General features: G+C 34.8%; 1 protein-coding gene across 2 annotated transcripts in view; it reads left to right on the top strand.

Annotated features, from left to right (window-relative positions):
- TRIM24 (tripartite motif containing 24) overlaps positions 1–22,833 on the top strand; it is a 99,523-nt gene that overhangs the window by 43,282 nt on the left and 33,408 nt on the right. For both annotated transcript variants that reach the window (XM_038559427.1, XM_038559426.1), the window contains exons 3-7: positions 3,306–3,453; positions 9,920–10,052; positions 15,757–15,873; positions 19,167–19,281; positions 22,687–22,833. In XM_038559427.1, the coding sequence (XP_038415355.1) occupies positions 3,306–3,453; positions 9,920–10,052; positions 15,757–15,873; positions 19,167–19,281; positions 22,687–22,833 (660 nt within the window). The remainder of the gene's footprint in view (positions 1–3,305; positions 3,454–9,919; positions 10,053–15,756; positions 15,874–19,166; positions 19,282–22,686) is intronic.

Raw genomic sequence — 22,833 nt, 5'->3', positions numbered from 1 at the left:
ATCTATTTCTAAGATTCTTGTAGCTAGAAGACCTTAAGAAGAGAAATAGATTTCATTTGGCTCAATAGTGTACTCTCCATAAATAAAATGTGCTTCCATGTGAGGTAATGGGTGTCTAATTGCTGAAAATATACAAGCAGCCTATCTAGGAAAGAAAAAGCAAATATACCACTATACCATATTGATATTTATAAGTCCAATTTAGATTTGTAGGTCTTTTTTTATTTTATCTCACTTAATCTGACATTGGAAAACTTGGTTCTTAATTACATTGACATCATTATTTGTTTTCTTGAAATATATATATGTTATAGGATATATTGTATCAGTTTTGGTACAATCAGGAACTATCTTAATTCTTAAAATTAAGAATTGTTTACTAGATATAAACCTGTTTACTGAAAGAATAAAAAATACTTAAAGTATCATAGAGCTAGCAACTATAAAGAAGCAGCTCAGAGAACAAAGAGAGTCAAAGTTAGAAGAAGGGTCTTGTAGAACATCAGTTCAAACATCTGAAGAGGCTGCTTGGCTCAGCTCATGTTGGTGTCTGAGCTTTTGGCCCTGGGACCACAGAGCTTAGCAGAGCAGGAGTAGGCCTGTGGTGGTAGTATCTCCAAAGCTGGTTCTGTTAGGATTAACAACATTGCAAACCAGGGCTAAGTGCTACTGTGGGAATACACTTGCTATCACCGGGGTGAAGTTTCATGGATTGGCGTGATATACACAGAAAATGCAAGCAAATAGACAACTAAGATGATGAAGTACCTTCTTCCTCTGACACTGCAGTCCTCCTCCAGCACCATCTTTTGTCAGAATCTAATATGGGGGCAGCCCTGGCGGCTCAGGGGTTTAGCTCCCTGCATGGAGCCTGCTTCTCCTCTGCCTGTGTCTCCGCCTCTCTCTCTCTCTCTCTCTCTCTCTCTCTCATGCATAAATAAATAAAATCTAAAAAAAAAAAAAGAAAAGAATCTAATATGGAACCAGCTCAGCATGAATATGGTTTGTGGAGTAAGACTATGGAAGAATAGAGTTGGTACTGAAAGTAGAAGTTATAGAGCTGTTTCTGTCAAAATAGAAAGCAAGGAAGACAGCAATTACTTACATGTATGCATAGGAAATAGTCAATCAAATCCGTATTTTTTTTTCAATTTTTAAAAAAAAATGTATTAATTAACATTCAGTGTAATATTCTAAAGTTACTTGAAATAAATAATTCTCTGAATGTTTAAGCCACCACTTGATAGGCAGATTCATTTGTTTCATTTGCTTTTGGTTTTTAGAGATTTAATTTTTTAAATTTAAATTTTTAGGACTATATATAAAACATTTCTATAGTTCTAAAGTAAAATCTATAAAACAGTGTATTGAGAGAACTCAAGCTTCTATTGCTGTTTAACCTACCCATATACCTTATTTCTTCTCTATCCTATAGGTAGCCATTTAATCTCCTTTATTCTTCCATTTAAAATATTTTATGTAATTTTAAGTAATTTTGTTATTTTAAAAATATTAGCAAATGTCATTTCACCCATCTCCATCTTTCTTAGAAGAGCATGATATACTTTCCACTTTGCTTTTTTATTTTACTTCATATTCTAGGGATTCCTCATTCTTTCTATAGTGTGGAGATTAAATTTTAGGTGACATCCTTAAAGACAGGATAGCTGAAGCTAAGGCAGGGAGTATGGATGAGACAGCCCTCAAATCTAATAAAAATGTACAGAATCAGAGGAAGTGTGGGGATGGGATCCAGAGGGCAATCAGGGAGATAAGAGGATATGGAGGTATCAAGAGATCCAAAGGATTTCTGGGAAGTGTAGGAGTCAATGATATTAGAAAAGCTAAAGATGATGAGAGCTGAGAAAAGGCAGGCTTGAATTAAGGAAAATGTTATACGGGTATTTGGAATTTGGCTAATGTAAAGCACTACTGACAGGGAAATTTTTTTTGCCCTAGCATATGAAGACTGCTTATATATACTTCTAATACCTTTCGTCAGAGAGAATAATGCCACCCTTTACACAGTTACACAAGCTGGAAACAAAGGAGCTATCCCTTCTTCACCTCCCTTTGAGTGCATCCTCTGAAGCCATTTTATTATCAATCTTCCTCATTCATTCATATGTGCACCCACTCTCACCTAAACCACTGAAAAAGCCTCTTGTCTCTGCAGAAAGCACTTGCCCCTTTTCTAATCTGTTCTCTATATTGCAGTGACAGTAATTTTTAAAATTGCAAGTCTGGCCATGTCACTTAAAAGCTTTTGGGGGACTTCCTCAGACAAGGACCAAAATTGCCATGTGATCATGCTTCATCTGGCCCCTCTGCCTGCCTTGCCCCTAGCTGCTTCTCTTGCCAGTCTTCGCCTTGATCTCTGCACTTAAGTCATACTTTCTGTCAGTACTTTGAACCTGCTGTCCTCTCCTTGCCAGAGGCTTTTGTACATGCTGTTCTCGCTGCCTAGAAGTCTTTTCATCAGTAATTGATGACTCAACTTTCATATCTTTGTGTTAATATGATCTCCTTAGAGAAAGCCTTGCCTGGGTAATCTCTCGCTTTTTCCAGGACTCCAACCCCACTAAAATGAGATCACTTTCCCCTATCATGTGCTTTTATAGCTTCTCATACCTTTCCTTTGTGGTACTCCTCAGTTTGTAATTATTTATTAATGTGATTTTTCCAGTAAGTGTTTGTGTGCCTCACATTTAATTTCACTATTACTGAATAAAATCTGTTACTAACCTCACTTTAAAGATAAGCATTCTAAGTAACCTGCCCAAGACTACTTAGCTAGTAAGCGGGCAACTGGAATATCAACCCACACTCCTATCCACAAGACTTGGTATCATAAGGGCAGGACCCATGTTTGCTTTTCCATCATTGTACCTTAACATAGTGCCTGGAATATTTGATATATTGAATGAAGAACAATGCCATATTTCCATTTCATATGTTTATAATTTAAAACATGTCAGTTTAAATTTACAAACACTGTCAGGATAGCTGATAGAGTCCAGTATGAGTGGCATATCATTTTTATATGACTAGTAGTTTTTTTTGTTTTTTTGTTTTTTTTAAGATTTTTCTTTATTCATGAGAGACACAGAAAGAGAGGCAGAGGGAGAAACAAGCTCCATGCAGGGAGCCTCATGCAGGACTCGATCCTGGGACTCCGGGATCATGCGCTGAGCCAAAGGCAGACACTCAACCATTGAGCCACCCAGGCGTCCCAATATATGACTAGTTTTTTGACCACCTTTTTGTTTTTGTTAAAAATTGATGTGACATGTTTCTCTTATTAGGTATGCACAAGCTGTGAGGACAATGCAGAAGCTAATGGGTTTTGTGTAGAATGTGTTGAGTGGCTCTGCAAGACATGCATCAGAGCTCATCAAAGAGTGAAGTTCACAAAAGACCACACTGTAAGACAGAAGGAGGAAGTATCTCCAGGTAATAAACTGGCTTTAATCTCTTTTGGTCTCTAACCTTCCTCCTCTTTTCTATCTTCCTTTCCTGGCTTTGTTTTGATACCATTGTAAGTGTTAAATGCATTCTTGTTTTTTAATATAAGGAGGTCTGTATTGTAATTGAAATTTGAAGACTTAGAAATGTTGTTAAATATGAGTAGATATAAAATCTTTCTGCCTTATATTTATTCATACTCCCAATCCCCCTTTTCCTTTAAATGCTATATAATTTGGTGTAAATGTATAGGAAATGGAAGGAAAAAAAGTTGCTTTTTAAACTTTTTTAGCTTCTCTCATTACTTCTCTTATTTCTAAGGTATGACAAGAGGTGGGCTTAATTAAAATTTATAAGCCTGATACCATTATGGTAAACCTGTTTCATGATATTTGATATGTAGATAACTAAAGAAGCTCTGCCTTTTATGTGACTTACAGTTTCTCAGTTTTTATTGTATGACTTAAAATGTAAAGTTTACTAATAATTTGTTTTATTATAGTAAAATATATGTAACTTAAAACTTGCCATTTAAACCGTTTTTAAGTGTATAATTCATTAATATACACATTCATTTTATCAGTGTACAGTGCATTAATGGCATTTACAATGTTATGAAGCTGTCACCACTGCCTGTTTCTAAAGTTTCTTCGTCATTTCAGGAAGAAACAATACCCACTAAATATTAATGCTTATTCCCCACTTTCCTCTGCCCCGTGGACTTCTAATCTGTCTGTTCGAATTTGCTTATTTCTGCAAGTGGAATCAAATAGTATTTGTCCTTTGTTGTCTGACTTATATCACAATATTTTCAGTTTTTATCTGTTGTAGTGTTTATCACACCTCATTTGTTTTTATGGCTCATTAATATAGTTTTGTTTAAAAAATTATTTTTTGGTTTTAATTTTTGCTTTATTGCCTTTAATTCAAGTCAACCAGTATTCATAGATCTATTCTGTATTCGAGAAACTTTGCTGTGCATTAGAGATGGAAAGTGAATAAAACAGATAATTTTGCCCCACAGGAGTTATTAGTATGATGAAAGCTACAAACAAATTGGCCTCATAAGTTCTGTAGAAGCACATGAAAGAAGCCCCAAACTCAAGATTTGGGGATTTAGGTTGGAAGCAAAATCTGGGGCTTGAAGAAGAAATAGAGTTTTATCACAGGAAGGAGAGGAGTGGGGAAAACTGAAGTACATGCACAAATATCTAGAGAGAGAGACAGTTGAATATAGCTGGAGAGTAAGATTCAGGGGGAGGAGGAATAAGAGATGAGGCTAGGAGTCTGGTGACAAGGGAAGTGGGATTATAATTTCTGAGGACACTGATGAGGAAAAGACAAAAAGAGAAGAGGCCAAGTATAGATTCGGATAAATTAAATAGATTAGTGCTAGAAAGACTTGTCTCTTTTTTTGTGAATTCAGCCATCTATTGAAAAACAGAGCAGAGGAAATAGGATTAAAAGGTAAGGAATGTGGGGAATACTTGAAATGACTCCAGTTAAAAGAGAGCTCCAGCTTCAGAAACTGTTTGGTAGCATCAATGTTACATTGCATTAACAGGCCTTAAAACTTCCTCCCTCGGGGGGTGCCTGGGTAGCTCAGTCAGTTAAGCGTCTGCCTTCAGCTCAGGTCACGATTCTGGGGTCCTAGAATCGAATCATACATCGAGCTCCCTTCTCTCAGGGGAGCCTGCTTCTCCCTCTGTCCACCACCTCCACCTCTCATGAGTAAATAAACAAAAATCTTAAAAAAAAAAAATAAATAAATAAATAAAACTTCCTCCATCAGGCCTCAGCAGTGTACTTGTAGGTATAGAGAAGAATCGAACTTATCTAGATAGGTGTTGGATTAGTTCAATAGAGTGAGAGGTAAAAATAATGGCATTTACTAAATGAAGGATTTTTTTTTTAAACTGTATTGTTGTGCCCAAGATTGCGAATCTGAGAAACCACCAAGGAGCCAACACCAATGCAAGCGCACGAGGGTTTATTAGCAAGCACGAGCTTGGGTCCAAGTATACCCGACACTGGGGAGCAGGGACTTGGACCCCGAAGTGGGTTACAGCTGGGTTTTTTATAGGCTGGTCTAGGGGATTTTCAGAAGGGGTGGAGGAATTTCTCAAGTTCTGTTTACATTCTGATATGGGGCTTTCAAGGGCATTGCCTCTGTTATCATTCTAATATGGGACTTTCTACCACAGGTGTGGGCTCTGTTGTCTTTCTGATATGGGATTCCCTGCCGAGGACATTGAGGACATTCTGCAGTTTTTCCCATACAGTTCAGCTCTTATTCACAGGGGCCTAAGATGGCTGTACTTGTGCTAATGCTAAACTTTAGGTGGGATGGCCTTAATTGTTCTCGGCCTCCACAGTATAAAGGAAATGAAATTGATGGTGTCAGTTGATAATGAAAGAAATTATTAAGAACCTAGAAATCATTGAGCCCCAGGAGAGTAGTTGGAAGGTTAGAAAGTTGAAGTTATTAGAGTAGATGTTTGAATTTATGATTATAGAAATGGAGCACTTATGGGCCACCAAAAGTCTAAGGTGAGACCATGATGTAAGGAGCTCTAATGGAGTTTTAGGTCTCCGGAGATGAGAAAGTTTGAGAGCCTTGTTTTTTTGTGGTAATCGATGTGGACTTCTAAATCATCCAGAGTGATGATGACATTGAGGACTAGAAGGATGACTGAGTCGGGATCCAAATTCTTCAATAAGTAAAGGAAGTCTATAAATGGGTGATAGGATATTCTAATTACCTAAATCAGAAGCTCTATAGTTATTGTTGGATAGTAGGCACAAACTAGAATGACCTAAGCCAACTAAAGATATATGGTCACTCTATTTATTGTGATGCCTACATGACATGCACATTAAGGAGAAGGGTACAGGGGAGCTGTTAGGATATTCACATTATAATAGTGAGCCATTTTTGCATTGCTAGAATTAATTGCATTTGGTCTTGATGTGTTGTGCTTTTAATAGTCTTTTACTATATTGCTAATTTTCTCCAGTTATTTTCCTTCTTTCCAACTCATATGAGTCTTATGCATTTTTGCCTATTTTTGGATCTGACTAGATGTAGGTTATCTTTTTGTTTTTATCCATAGAAACATTTGCTCTGAAATTTATCTAATTATATTTTATATATATCTTTAGCTCATTATTTTTCTTTAATTTCTCCCAGCTTACCTTAGTTTTATTTTAAAGTTCTAATACTAACTTCCTTGACATAAATACTTGATATTTATTTTTTGTAGAATTATAAATGTTTAAAGCTTGATATAATTTGCCACTTTGATTTCTATTATATTTTAAATACTCTGCATTTATGGGGGCACTTGGCTGGTTCGGGTGATAGAGCATGCAACTCTTGATTTCCAGGTTGTGAGTTCAAGCCCCACATTGGGTGTAGAACCTACTTAGTTAAAAAAAAAAAAAAATCTAAGTATTCTGCATTTATGGTTCTGAATCCTAGACTTATGAATTTTGTGTTATTTATTACTTTGGTGCATTATAAATAATGATATGGAAAGGAGGCCATAATGTATATTAAATGCAAAAAGCAAATTCCTTAACAGTCTGGTTATTATGAATCTAAGAATTCATGAAAAGGAAAACAAAAGTGTTCCCATTGCTTGGATTTTTTATTTGTTTCCTGTTTCAACTGTATAGTTTTATTATGATCAGAAAATGTGAGTCCGTGAACTCTTTCTACGTGCTGGCATACAACATAAGGTTTTTGTAAATATTGTTAGTACAGGTGACCTTTGAATAACATGAGGCTTAAGGATGCTGATCCCTGCATAGTCAAAAATCCACTTTGTAAACCTTTGATTCTTCAGAACTTTACAGTTAACTACTATTAGTACCAGTACCACTTTACTGGTAAAAGTCAATTAATACACTTTTTTAAAAAAAGCTTTATTTGGGAGGGATAGTATGTGTGAGTGCAAGTGCACAGGCATGTGCACACAAGTGGGTGGTGGGGTAGAGAGACAAGCAGACTTCTCACTGAGCAGGGAGCTGATGCTGGCTAGATCCCAGGGCTTGAGATCATGATCTGATTTGAAGTCAGATGCTTAATGAACTGAGTCATTCAGGTACCCTAGAACACATTTTGTAAGAAGTGTATGTTTGTGTATTGTATATTGTGTTCTTACAAAGTAAGCTAGAGAAAAGAAAATGTTGAGAAAACTAAAAGGAAGAGAAAATACATTTATAGTAACCATACTGTTTTTTATCAAGAAAAATCCATGTGTATGGACCCAGGCACCTAAAACCTGTGTTGTTCAAGGGTAAACTCTATATGAAAATAAATTTTAGATAAACACAAAATTTATATTAAAAGGAGAAACCATGTAAGTTCACTCTAAGGAAAAAAAAAAAAAACCTTTTTATAATTAGGAAAAAGCCTTTCTAGAAGCAGTCCTCTAAAACTAAAGTCATAAAAAATAAAACCAGATTCGTTTTTCTGTAAAATGTTTTAAAGATCTTTTTGGGAAAATGACATAAATCAAGTCAGACTGGAGAAAATATTTCTAAAATCTTTGGCAAGCAATGTATCAAATGTGTCTGCAAATTGGTAAGAAAGACACTTGGAAAAAATAGCAGAGGTTGTGAACAGACAATTCTTAGAAGAAATACAAATGGTTGATGAGTGTGAAAAGTTGTCCAGTTTCAGTTATTAAAGAAATAGGTCTAAAGATATTGAAATCTTTTTTGTTCTGTGAGATTGGCAAAGATTAAAAGTACTGACAAAACACTGTTAGTAATGTAGGCAATAGCCACTCTACACTGTTAAGAATACAAATTGGTACAAGTTTTTTTTTTAGGATCATGTATGTTTGTAGAAATCACCCTTTGACCTAACAGTTGTGCTACTTGGAATTGATCTGTGGAAACATTAATCAATGACTTCTACTTTTATATGTTTATTTCAGCATTATACAATATTAAAAAATGAGAAACAATGCAGGGGTTATATCATTTGATGAAATACTATGCAGTTAATAAATAAGTCAACATATTTACTAACACAGGTATCTAAGAGGGGCACTATGGTGGCTCAGTCAGTGAAGCATCTGACTCTTGATTTTGGGTTCAGGTCATGATTTCTGGGTCATGAGTCAAGCCCCATATTGGCCTCACACTCAGTGTGGTGGTGTCTGCTTGAGGTTCTCTCTTTCCCTCAGACCTTCCTCTGCTCAAGTGTGTGTGTGAACGCATGCTGTCTCTCAAAATAAGAAAGGTATCTAAGAGTTAAGAAATCTTATAAGATAGTTTGTGTCATTTATTAATTTTATAAAACAAAGTGCCTACTAATGTATATAGTTAAATATAAATAGAAAAACAGCCAGAAGAACATATACCAAGCTACTAATAGTGGTGGTTATTGCTGAAAGTGGAATTATTTCTGAAATGTTTGGATTTCACCTATAATTATTAGTGAAATAACTGGTATTTATATTTAATCATTACATTTACTTGTATTCTTTTTTTAATTTAACATTATAACATAAGCATTGCTCATTAAAAAGTTACATGGCTGGGGCACGTGGGTGGCTTAGTCAATTAAGTGTGGACTCTCAATTTTGGCTTGGATTGTGGTCTTCAGGTTGTGAGATCCAGCCCCCATTGGGCTCCATGCTGGTCATGGAGTCTGCTTGAGATTGTGTTTCTCCCTCCTTCTACCCCCCAACCCTGCTTTCTTTCTTAAGAAAGAAAGAAAATTAAAGTTATATGGAGGACAATAGTATGTAGTGAAAACTTTATGATTATTTCTGTGTTAATGGATATCCTCTGGAAGGATTTTTACAAAAGTGGGAAAATAAGTTTTTCATCACATTCTTTATACATTTTTTTTCTTTATACATTTTTATTAGATATTTCTGAATTCCACTTAAAACCATCTTCTCCCATATTTTGAGTAGAAAACATCTAGTTGGTTCACACTCACTTAACCTGGGCTATTTTCTTAAGACTTCTTAATTACAAAAAAAAAAAAAGAAAAAAAAAAAGAAAAAAGACTTATTAATTACAGAAAGCATATTTTTAACTACATACTTTTCTTTTTCTCCTGGGTTAATTTGAATTTCTGGAAAGAAAAACTTATTTATGTTTTCCTTCTAAAATGCTGAGAATACATAATATATTTTTTCTTTTTTTAATTGAAAGTATAGTTGACACACAATGTTACATAAGTTTTAGATGTGCAACATAGTGATTTGACAAGTTTATGCATTATGCTCTGCTTACCACAGGTGTAGCTACCATCTGTCACCGTACAATGCTACTTTAATATATATAAAGCCTAGTAGTAGTGATGGTGTTGGTGGAACTATTTATAGCTCTTTTATATATCAATGGTTTCAAATTTAAAACAATCTAATAATTATGTAGTATTCACTTATATTAATTTTCTTCTTTTTGCCTCCCATTATTTCTACAGAGGCAGTGGGTGTGACCAGTCAGCGACCAGTGTTTTGTCCTTTTCATAAGAAGGAACAGCTAAAGCTTTACTGTGAAACATGTGACAAACTGACATGCCGGGACTGCCAGTTATTAGAGCATAAAGAGCATAGGTACTGACATCTTTAATTATAGACACACATTTATAATAAGCTATATGAGAAATAAAGGACTGCTGGAACCCCAGCCAAATGGCAGTCAACAAATAAAGTTTTTTTGGCCAGCAGTATGTTGGCTTGTTCCAGTATTTTTCAACTTGGGCACTGTTGATACTTGTTGGCTGGGGGTTGCTTCAGGTTCATTGTATGGTGCTTAGGTTCATTTTTGACCTATATTCACTGGATTCCAGTGACATCATCCTAGTTGTGACAACCGAAAATGTCTCCAGATGTTGCCAAATGCCCTGCAGAACAAAATCACCCTGAATTGAGAACCACTGGCCTGCACACTATTTGAAAATAAATGGAATTTGTTGCCAGTGTTGTAAAGTGAGGAGATTTTACCTTAAGAAAAAAAAATTGGATCTTTGGGTTTTTGAGAAAATGGAACTTGTTACGGTCATGGCCCCATATTCTTATCAGCATTGAGTGGAATTCACTTCAGTGTTCTGTAGAATGAGGCATGGGTTTCCCAATTCATTATAATTCCTGCGGAAGCTTATTTTTAAATCTGACCTCCCATAGGCATTTGAGTCAGCAGCCACTGATTTTATTTAAATAGTAAGATTCTGATTAATATAAACAAAATTGATTAAAATGATCTAGGCTCAGAAGCTGATGATTGGTTACTAGAGGAGTGGGTGAGGGGATGGGTTAAATAGATGATAGGTATGCATTTGGTGTGATGAGCACTGGGTGTTGTATATAAGTGTTGAATCACTAAATTATACAACTAAAACTAATACACCATATGTTAACTAACTGGAATTTAAGTAAAAACTAAAAAAGAAAAGAAAAAGGGAAAAAATGATCTAAGGTCCCAGTAATGGCAGACTAGATAATTTGGACCAAACCATACCAGTGAGGATAACTAGAATACCTGGACAAAATACAGAAGTCGTTGATAAAAAATCTAGAGCTTAATAGTAAAGAATTACGAGGCCAGATTGGAGTGGGGAGAAAAAATAATAGCTTTTTTCCCCTCTTTGAGGCATTTACCAGGACTTCTGATAGGCCACAGGGCTGAGAATGAGAAGATAGAGATTACAGGGGTTGAAGGCTTCTCCTCCTTGCCTTGATTTGGAATTCTGAAAGTCTACACTGTTTAAGTAAAGATGAATTTGGTACTCAATAGTTCATGACTGGGACTGAAGCCTCAACATCAAATTCTTCAGGACCCAAAGATGAAGTAAATTGAAATAATACTGGTGCCCCAAGATGTACCTGGTAGAATTAAATATAAATCCTTCCTGAAGAGAAAACACATCATCCTGTGTCTCAGATTTATTCAGTAATGAACTTTGCAAAATGGTCCAACACATAATTAGAAGTAATCAAGTATTCTAGGAGATTAGACAACATGAACAAAACCTGGCAGATACAATAAATAATATAAAAAGACCCTTAGGGCTACCTCTTTTTATATTGAAGAGACAAAATGGAAAATTTGGTTGGAGAAATGAAAACTGTAATAAAGAATGAGATGGAAAGTCCAGAATTGAAAATTACCATAACTGAAATTAACTCATTATTGGCTGTAACAGATTTGATGTAGCAGGAAAAGAGAATTAATGAACTAGAAGGAAAGTAAGAAAATACCCAGAATGAAGCATGGTAAACAAAAAGATAGAAAGTAGAAGTAATACAGTGTGTAACTGGGGCCAAGAAGGAGAAAAGAGGGAATGGGAAGGAAGCAACATTTAAAGACAGAATATAATGGTTTAGAATGTGGTAATACTGATGAAAGCTGTCTAGCCCATATTTAGGAAGCCATAAAACTCCAGCAGGATAAAAAAAAAAAAATTTTAAAATACAGAAAGAAAATAATTACAAAAGTAAAATTCTATACTCTGAACATTTTTTTAAAATGAAGATTAATGAAAGACATGTCCGATAAAATAAACTGGGATAATCCCAGTAACCCTCACTAAAGTATACCTAGGCAAAAGAGAAATGGTAGTTAATGAATGGTGGAATGAAGAGCAATTAAAATGGTATGAGTAAATCTAAATAAATGTTGACTTAGGAAACAAAAATGTCTTAGTGTTTTTTGTATATTTACACAATAGATGTTTTGGGAGAATGTGGAGTTCATGTCGTAAGACTCATGAATAGTTGTAGAAGATGATAAAAAAGTACAAATTAGTATTAGATGATAAGTCTAGATCTGTATTTTGTAATGCCTAGAGTAATTACTAAAAGAATAGTAAAAGTGTCTAGGATTATCAAAGTTAACAGGGAGGGGAAGTGGAATCATTAGGCAGTCTAAAAACAGGCCATAAAAGAAAAACAAAGAACAGATGGGATTTAATAAGGACTTGGTAAGTTGGTAAATCTGTAAATATATTTGTAATTATAACTGTAAATGGGTAAAATGTTCCAAATTAAAAGATTTTTGGCCTGGATAAGAAAAAGAATATAAAATCTGCCATTTGCTTTTTATAAGAGGAACACCTAAAACCTAAGTATGTAGAAAGAATAATGGAAAAAGATACACCACATAACACTAATCAGAGGCAAGCTGTTCTATCAAAGTGCCTTGAGATAAAGAGGGACACTTTATCCAATAGAGGGGTCTCTTCGTTTAAAAGATAGAGCAGTTCTAAATATGTATGCCCATAGCCTTAAAATATATAACAAAAAGTAACAGAACTTAGAACAAATAGACCAATCCATAGGGTGGGAAATGTTGACATTTTCAATAATTGACAAAACAAGCAGATTTAAAAATCAGGATATTCCGCCGAGATTCAAATAACCTAAAGACTATGTGGACATTAAGGAACACTGCACCCAATAATGTGCATTCTTTTCAAACATGAAAAAAAAATTTTAATTGAGCTTATGTTAGGACAGTCTTAAATTTCAGAGGGTTAAAATCATATTAAGTCTTGGTGTAAACTCAATGCAGTTAAATCTAGAAGATAATAGATGAGAAAATTCTCCATATATTTGAAAATGAAGACCTGAAATTCATATGAAAGCTATATGCAGCAAAGCATGATCCCATACTGCAGCCTGGACTAGAAGGGGAAAATTATTTAGAGGACATGACTGAAACAAATGGTATAACTGGTATATGGTGTGTAGAGTAGGTGAGAGAATGATCTCCGTGTCCATTTTCTTAATCGTTATAATATGGTTGCATAACAATGCCCTGTGTTTAGAAAATGCATACTGATTATTACGGTGTTAAAGAGCTATGATGAGTCTATTTAAAAAACTAAGCTGTGTAAAGATATACATCTCTGTACCATGGCAGATTTAACTTCAAAGTTATTTCAAAATAAGCAGTTAGAAATAAATGTAAATAAAGCATTGAAGAAGAAATCCCAGTGGATATTAGAAGATACTTTTATCTGAATATTAGAAATAATATCCTAAATATATTGTAAAGGCCATATGAGAGGAAGATCTATAGATCATGAAATGTATATATTAGACAGCAAGAATAAAAAAAGTAAATGTATCAAACATTTATCTCAAATTAGAAAAATCAGTGAATAAACCTAAAGTGGGGAAAAGGACACCATGAGCATATGCAGACATTAATGAAGCAGATAATGTCAGAAATCAAATCATTCAAAAGATTGGTAAATTGACAAATCCCTTTATGAGTGACTGAGAGCTGACCCACCCGACCAATGCCAGGAGCTAAAAGGAGGAGCATCAGTACATCTTCTAACAGCATTTAAAATTATGAAAAGAATATCTGTCAATTGATTTGAAAAATTTTACTTGAAAGAAAATAATTCTTAGAAAATACATCTTACTGAAACTAGCATAAAATAAGCTAGAAAGCCAGAATAGTCCTTTAATGTAAATTCATGATTTGTAAATTCCTCACAAAGAAAATTACACACCCAGATGACTTAATGGACGAATCAACAACATAGGGGAGGTAAAATAACACCTTAAATTAATACAGCCTTGTCCAGAGAATGATGAAAGAATGTATTCTCTCCAACTTATGAGGAATAAAAAAATGACTAGTCTCATCCATGAAATGAATGAAAATTCTAAGAAATAAAATAGGAAACCAAATACAGTAGTATTGTGATTTTTGGACAATCTAATTGCAACCTAGTTGGCTTTGTTTTAGGTATACTGAGTTCATCTAACATTTGAAAATCATTCGTGTAATTCATCACATTAAAAGAATAAAGGAAAAATTACATGATCATTTCAATAGAGACAGAAGAAACATTCTGTAAAAAATATATATCTATGTATATATACATGTACGTGTGGTAGAAGATCTTATCTTAGCAAACTAGGAATTAAATAAATTTCCTAAACCTGATAAGGTTATCTGTAAAAAGAACTAGAAAACATCATAACAGAATATTGAAAGTCTTTATTTTTTTTTAAGATTTTATTTATTTATTCATGATAGAGAGAGGCAGAGACACAGGCAGAGGGAGAAGCAGGCTCCAGGGACGTGGGACTCCAGGATCACACCCTGGGTCAAAGGCGGCGGTAAACTGCTGAGCCACCTGGGCTGCCCAGAATATTCAAAGTCTTTAGATGGAGTTTAGGAACAAGATAAGAGTGACAATTCTGACCATTTCATTTAATGTTACACTGTACCACAGTCCCGAAGAGTGCATTATATACAAAGGAAATCCAACAGAATAATTAACTGTGTTCCCCCCTTTTTTTTCTAATGCTGACATCCCTATTTAGTGATTTAAGTGACCTTGTACTTTTAAACCACATTATGTAAATTACCGTATTTTATGCATTTTATGAAAAATTAATAAAACCAGTTATCTTCTACATTACTATTTCCCTGGAGCTACTCTTGAGTTATCTACATGGTTTGTCAGGGGTTATCATGTTCACTTCCAAGTTAAATTTTTTAAAGTGCTATATTTTATGTTGCTTAAAGCTTACTGCATTTAAGGCATTATAACATCAAGAGGTTGTTTTGTTTTTTTTGTTTTTGTTTTTTTTTTTTTTTTACTCTTCCCATTTTTCCCAAAGGCATATATTTGTGACCTCTATGATGGCACAACTTAAAAGTGATCTTTAAAATATATGTTTAGAATATATATATATATATATATATATATATATATATATATGTATGTATGTATGTATGTATGTATGTATGTTTACAGGGGCACCTGGGTGGCTCAGTGGTTGAACCTCTGCCTTTCTCAGGTCATGATCCCCAGGTTCCAGGATCAAGTCCCACATCAGGCTCCCTGCATGGAGCCTGCTTCTCCCTCTGCCTCTCTCTCTGTCTCTCATGAATAAATAAAATCTTAAAAAAAATAAAATGTATGTTTACAGCATCAACGTTTCCTAGTTATGAAATTGTAAAATAATAAATAAATCTACTTAGATATATCTGTGATTACTTTTTGCCAGGTTGGCCAAGTGACCTAAGATGCTAAAACCATGCATGATGTTTATCTTTCCCAAATTTCCAAATTAATTTAGAGTATCCATGAATAATATATTTATAAAGACTCCCTCTTTCCTAGGGATAATTTGGAAAGCATGAAAAACCTGCCTTCTAGGGATATATTTGAGGGTTTTTTTTTAAGATTATTTGTTTTTTATGATATCTTAAATAGATTCTATTTGGGGGCTTTTCCTCATTTTAGATATATTAGCTTGAAATAATTAGCTTGTTTACTTGTCTTTCCAGGTACCAATTTATAGAAGAAGCTTTTCAGAATCAGAAAGTGATCATAGATACACTAATTACCAAACTGATGGAAAAAACAAAATACATAAAATTCACAGGAAATCAGATCCAAAACAGGTACATTTACATTTGTGGTATTATTAAAAAAAAATCATCTTTATGTAATGTATTAAGTATATTCACTTTTAGAACATTTTACTTAGCTGGTGGTGAAAATAAGCCTAGGTAAGCTGTTAGATGGCTCTAATAACACATAATTTATAAGACTTCTCTAGAAACTTTTAAGTTCTGGAAACTGGGCTGAAAAGCATTCTTTTCAAAAACTGTTACTGTAATAAACTACATTGAGTAATGGCTCATTTACCTAGCAGATATTGAAAATTTATAACTATCTGGTGTTTCAAATTTTAAAGGAATACAGGGATTTAAAAACAAAATCAACTATTTTTGCTGGTATTGTAAAATATTTTAACACTTGATTATATATATATAACTGCTTTTTTTTTTTTTTAATAACTGCTTTTTTAAGCATTGGTAAACTTTGAGATGCCTTCTCTGGCCTGTCATCTTTTAACTGCAATATGGTGGAGATCTTAGGACACCAGGAGACAGGGATCATTTAATAGTTTCACATACCTTTTATTCCTTATCAGATACAATACTTACATGGTTTCTGCTTATTACTTGTTATACTTTTTGCTTTCCAAAGCAGTCCTCCTCCTCAACTATCCGAAGGCTCATATTCACAAGTCAGTGATTAGGGGAGTAAACCACTAATCTCCACATGGAAGAGGAATTTGTCTAACCTTCCCCACCTTTTTTTAAATCCCTTTGAAACACACACTGACCTATTACAACCTTTACAACACCTACGAAATACCAATCTCACTTTTTTTTTTTTTTTTTTGCATTCAAAAGCGACCTATCACTGCCTAAACAAATCAAGAACTGCTATTTAGAAGGAGCCTAAATAAAAGAGGCCGCAGATGGGCTTTGAATGTTCTGCATAGAGGAAAAGTCTTTTGTGGTTCCTCTTCCTTAAGACCAGTCATCGTATGGGGCAGCCCCGGTGGCGCAGCGTTTGGCGCAGCGGTTTAGCGCCGCCTGCAGCCCAAGGGCCTGATCCTGGAGACTCGGGATCGAGTCCCACGTCGGGCTCCCTGTGTGGAGCCTGCTTCTCTGCCTCTCGCTCGCTCTGTATCTCTTATGAGTAAATAAAATAAAATCTTTAAAGAAAAAGAAAGCCATCATAATCTGTTATACTTGTCATTTTGGAGCATGGCTAAAGTGGAACATTAGGAAATTTTTCCAGGCAATTCCATGATTGAAATGAATTCTTTTAAAGATATTCTTTTTTTTTTTTTTTTTTAAAGATTTTATTTATTTATTCATGATAGACACAGAGAGAGAGAGGCAGAGACACAGGCAGAGAGAGAAGCAGGCTCCATGCACCGGGAGCCTGACGTGGGATTCGATCCCGGGTCTCCAGGATCGCGCCCTGGGTCAAAGGCAGGCGCTAAACCACTGCGCCACCCAGGGATCCCTCTTTTAAAGATATTCTTGAACATAATTTACCTTCTTCTTGATGCTTCAGTATTATTATTATACTCATTTTTATTAATCGTGATAACAGTTCTATTTGTCTTTTTATTATTCTTTCTTACCAGCTCTCAGTTCATTTTACCTCTTTCATATAACAAATGTATTAACCAAATACTGTTTCATTTACCATATTCTAATCACAATACTGTTTTTGCCAAATAGAGTAAGTGGTGGGTTAAAAGTTTTTTAAGTAGTTAAAAATTTGTAAAGGATATTATGGAATAATTAAGACAGATAGTTCTAGTTGCTTCTACCATCTAAGTGGCAAATGGTAAAAATTGTAAAATAACTAATTCTGTGTAAAAGATCCACACTTGACAAAATGTATTCTTGACTTTTATCTTATTCTGTCATTATGTATATGATATGAGCTATAGGCCAAATTTCACTTTTTTGTAACATATGGACATCCATTTGCTCCAGTACCCTTTGTTTAAAAGACCATATTGTTGCTTTTGAATTGCCTTGGCTCCTTTGTAGAAAATAGTTGACCATATATGTATAAGTTTACTTTTGAACACTATTCTGTTCCATTGTGTTTTTCTTTTTTGCCAGTACTCAACTTTCTTCATGACTGTAGTTTTTTATAGTAAGTCTTCAAATCAGATAGTGTGAATGCTCCACATTTTTTTTCTTTTTTTTTTTTTTTACCTTTCTGTCAGTGGTTTATACTGTTTTTACAAAGTCATACATTATTGAATGGAACGATTTGGGTTTTTGAATTGTGGTGAGACTTAAAGAATCCCTGGATTAGGTGCTAATTGCTCCTATCTGTGTAGACTACCTGATTATAAAAGGATTACATTTATTGGGCTGGCTTACTTTGATATTTATTTTTATGCATGTGCAAACATGGCATTTCTCGTCCTTTCTTCATCCTGTTCAGCCATTATGAAGATTTAAATTATGGCGGGTGGTGCGGGGGCGTGTTGTTTGCTTCTCAGATCTATCTGGGTTTCTTGATCTTATAGCCAATATTGGTGCCAATTAATTTGCAACAGAGAATAAAATATCTGCCCTATTGGTTTTAAGTTTTAGAGGGTAACTATTGGAGAAGCTGACTGGAGAGATGAAACTTAATTTATCTTGGAATCTTTAGTAGGTGGCCCATTATTTTCTTTTGCTTCTATAAGATGCTCTGGTGTGATGCTATGTATTTTCTTTCTGTCTATTTCAGTCTCCATGAAAACAGCATTCCATTTTCTCTAATCAAAGGAAAAACAGTACATGGTATTTGATGAAATATAAGTAGTAGTTAGCTGCTTATTTCAAGAAAATGTGTTATTAAAAATAGCAAACTACTATTGTTCTCTTTGTCTCTGTGCAGGTATAATGAATGCTGTTACAGTTAAGATGACTGAGAGTGACACATTTACACTTTCCTGCTGCTTAGTTACAGTGGATACAGTCAAACATTTTCAGAGTCCTGGTTTTCTTGTTTATAACTCTTTTTTTTTTTTTTTTCTTTTTTTTTGGTCCACCTTTTTAGGCCAAGTATTGATTTTCTTGGATGATTTTGATTATGATCTTTCCAAACCATATTTTCTTAAAATGTGTTCTTTCTCTTACAATTTTACACATTTGATTTTAAGATTGAATTAAATGACTATGTCTTTTAGAAGAACTATATTTCTGCTGTGTCATTTTCCAGAAAGTCCATTTACACTGAAGGACCCCTAGAAATAGCCGAGCTTTTAATAGTTGAAAACATTTGGCCTAAGTTAGACATTAAAAAATAAATTTTAAATATTATAAGACCATTTTCTGCCTTAGATTTTAGATTTTTCCCCCTTTCATTTAATTTTCAGGATAATTGAAGTAAATCAAAATCAAAAGCAGGTGGAACAGGATATTAAAGTTGCTATATTTACATTGATGGTAGAAATAAATAAAAAAGGAAAAGCTCTACTACATCAGCTTGAGGTAAGTTACTGTTAATGGACAATATGTTATAGCAATTTAATTCAGTATTTTCTGAAGTATTTGTGAATTTGAAATCCCTGCCTTTTTCATACAGTTGTTTCCATTTATGACTCAATAATACTTCCTCTCTATTCCTAAGTTTTCTTCTGCCAAGTTCTACATTGTAGCTGACAGTTTATGGCTTAGTGTGTATTTGATAGCACAAAGCACAATGCCTTGCTTGAAGAAGGAGCTCTGTAAATGTTGAAGAGATTAATCATTTTAGATTCATTGAAGTGACAACTTTTTTTTCCAGTCTTTCCAAAATCAAAAATTTTCGGAAAGGTAACTAAGCTGTATTTCCTTTTTTTTAAATAATAAATTTATTTTTTATTGGTGTTCAATTTGCCAACATACAGAATAACACCCAGTGCTCATCCCGTCAAGTGCCCCCCTCAGTGCCCATCACCATTCACCCCTAGCCCCCGCCCTCCTCCCCTTCCACCACCCCTAGTTCATTTCCCAGAGTTAGGAGTCTTTATGTTCTGTCTCCCTTTCTGATATTTCCTAAATGAATGAGACCATATAATGTTTGTCCTTCTCCGATTGACTCATTTCACTCAGCATAATACCCTCCAGTTCCATTCACGTTGAAGGAAATGGTTATTTGTCATTTCTAATGGCTGAGTAATATTCCATAGTATATATAAACCACATCTTCTTTATCCATTCATCTTTAGATGGACACCGAGGCTCCTTCCACAGTTTGGCTATTGTGGACATTGCTGCTAGAAACATCGGAGTGCAGGTGTCCCGGCGTTTCATTGCATCTGTATCTTTGGGGTAAATCCCCAGCAGTGCAATTGCTGGGTCGTAGGGCAGGTCTATTTTTAACTCTTTGAGGAACCTCCACGCAGTTTTCCAGAGTGGCTGCACCAGTTCACATTCCCACCAACAGTGTAAGAGGGTTCCCTTTTCTCCGCACCCTCTGCAACATTTGTGGTTTCCTGCCTTGTTAATTTTCCCCATTCTCACTGGTATGAGGTGGTATCTCATTGTGGTTTTGATTTGTATTTCCCTGATGCAGTGATGCAGAGCATTTTCTCATGTGCGTGTTGGCCATTGTATTTCATTTTTAAACATACACTTATTTAACCTTCTGAGAAATTGGGAAAAGGATGTGCCTTCTGCTTTTGACATTTTATAGTCTTAGCTGAGAAAGCAGTATGTAGTGAGGGATGTGCAAGGCACTTAGGATAGTTGTTTCTCACCATGGTAAGAAAGATATTATAGTCTTCATAGGCTTTATTATACTCCTGAAGGTCAAGATCCAAAGTCAGTGTTTGACTCCAACTAATAATGAGGTTACAACCTCTCTGTGGTATATTAACATACTATTAAATGCATGGTATTTTAGTATTCTTTTAGTTCTTTGGTCCAGAAAGAATTCACAGTAAAGCAGCAATTTACAAGGAAAAGAGAGTAAGAATTCTGACGTTAAAGATGAAAAAGAAAAACATTCCTAGAAATAATTTAATTCAAACTCTTTATTTTGTAGCTGACAAAATTATAAGGTCTTTGTCAGAGAGTCCTCTCCTTGAAAAAGCGTGGTCATTCCCATGGTTTATCAGGCATACAGGAAACAAAGACTAAAGTAATTCTCTGTTCTTTTGGAAACAAATACTTATTTAGTGAAGAAGTGTTCTGTCTAGGCGGCCTCATTTACAGGAACTTTTTTTTCAAAGTCCTGTGATTCCTTTTCTTTTTTTTTTTTAATAGAAGCAGCGTTTTCAAAGTTTTCCAAGTTCTGCTTAAAATCAAACATCACTTAGATTTGCTTTCTCAGAGATTATTAGCAGTGCGTGCATTGCTGTGGCTCTTTTCAGACATTTCTGTAAATCAGAATCACTTGAAGATAACAAAAGATGACCAGATCCCAATCTCTAGGAATGAACCTAGTCATCAGTACTATTTGTAATCGACTTTATTGACTTATAATTTCTACAACACCTTTTAAATGTTAATATTTTCCTGGTTTACAGAATCCTCCTTAAAACAATTGGAGCCCCTTTTATCTAAGAATGCAGGAATCGGCCCAAATAACTGTTAACCATACAAGACCCAAGTAACTAGGGCTTCTTATTGTCAATATGCAACCTCTCCAAAAGTCAACAAAACTTATATTCTGTCTATAATGTCTCCAAAGAAATACTGAGGCTATTTCTGACCTCTGTAAAAAACAAGTAATCTCTAAACTTAAATTAGATGTGACAAAGCCATTGAGTGTCATTGCAGTTTTTCCTTTAATTCACTTCAGCACATGTGTATTTTCCAAATTTGAAACTAACTAGGGTCAGGATCTAGGTTCCTTTTTTTATTGAGAATGTAAAACCATATTGGAATATAACAATTTTACTTTTAAACTTCAGAACCAGTAGAAAACCCTGTTGTCTTCCCCTTTCCTTGCAGATAAAAATTTTTGGATAGAGAACTTTAAGATAACCCAAGTTCAGTGCTCTCTCCTTTTTTTTTTTTTTTTTTTTTAAGATTTATTTATTTTAGAGGATGCACACACAAACGGGGGAAGGGCAGTGGGAGAGTGAGAATCCTGAGCAAACTCCCTGTTGAACACAAAGTCTGACACAGGACTCAATCCCAGGACCCGGAGATCATGACCTAAGCTGTGAAACCAAGTCAGACACTTAACCAACTGAGCCACCTGGGCACCCCCAGTGTTCTCTGCTTTTGATTAACCTCTGTTCTTGTTTGTCTACTTCCCTTAGAGAAATTCTGGATTCTGATTTTATGTAGCTTTTCTGAGAATGCATTGGCACCACTAATCATTTTATCATTTAGCTCCCAAGGTAATTCTCAATAGACCAAAATCATATCCCTTTTAACCACATGAGTGTGTCTACCATATGGCATGACTGGGCACAAAGTGGTTGCAATCAAGACTAGAATGCCTGAAAAGTGAAATCATATGATTGCACAAATCGTATGATCTGGTAACTTTATTAGATTGCTGGATGGTAAATCTTTTATTTGTGAGAATTAAATTTAACAGGCATTTACTGTATCATAGCTAATCCCTGGTTTTTGCTCCTTTTTGGATACTGGAAGATGCACAAATAGAGACTTAAGTTCCAGAATATGTAAAACTAGACCAAGGGCCTGGGGTGGAGGTGTGTAGAGGCAGTGATGGCAGTGGTGATGGTGGTGACAGTAGCAGAAGCTCTGTAGTGTTCTGGCAGTTTTTTGTGGCAGTAAGAGTGACCAATTTATATACTAAGGGGGAAAAGCACTAAGCATATTTTAAATTGCTATCATTTGGATTCTCAGAGGTGGCAGTTATTCTAATTTGATAATCTGAAAATGACCATTAAAATATATGCAGGACAAATTTCGAAATTTTCTTATTTTCAGAGTCTTGCAAAGGATCATCGCATGAAACTTATGCAACAACAACAGGAAGTAGCTGGACTTTCTAAACAATTGGAACATGTTATGCATTTTTCTAAATGGGCAGTTTCCAGTGGCAGCAGTACAGCATTACTTTATAGCAAGCGACTG

Source organism: Canis lupus, chromosome 16 (assembly GCF_011100685.1).
Source record: "Canis lupus familiaris isolate Mischka breed German Shepherd chromosome 16, alternate assembly UU_Cfam_GSD_1.0, whole genome shotgun sequence".
NCBI lineage: Eukaryota > Metazoa > Chordata > Mammalia > Carnivora > Canidae > Canis > Canis lupus.
Note: the sequence above shows the minus strand (reverse complement) of the source record. Positions and strands in the feature narration are given on the sequence as shown.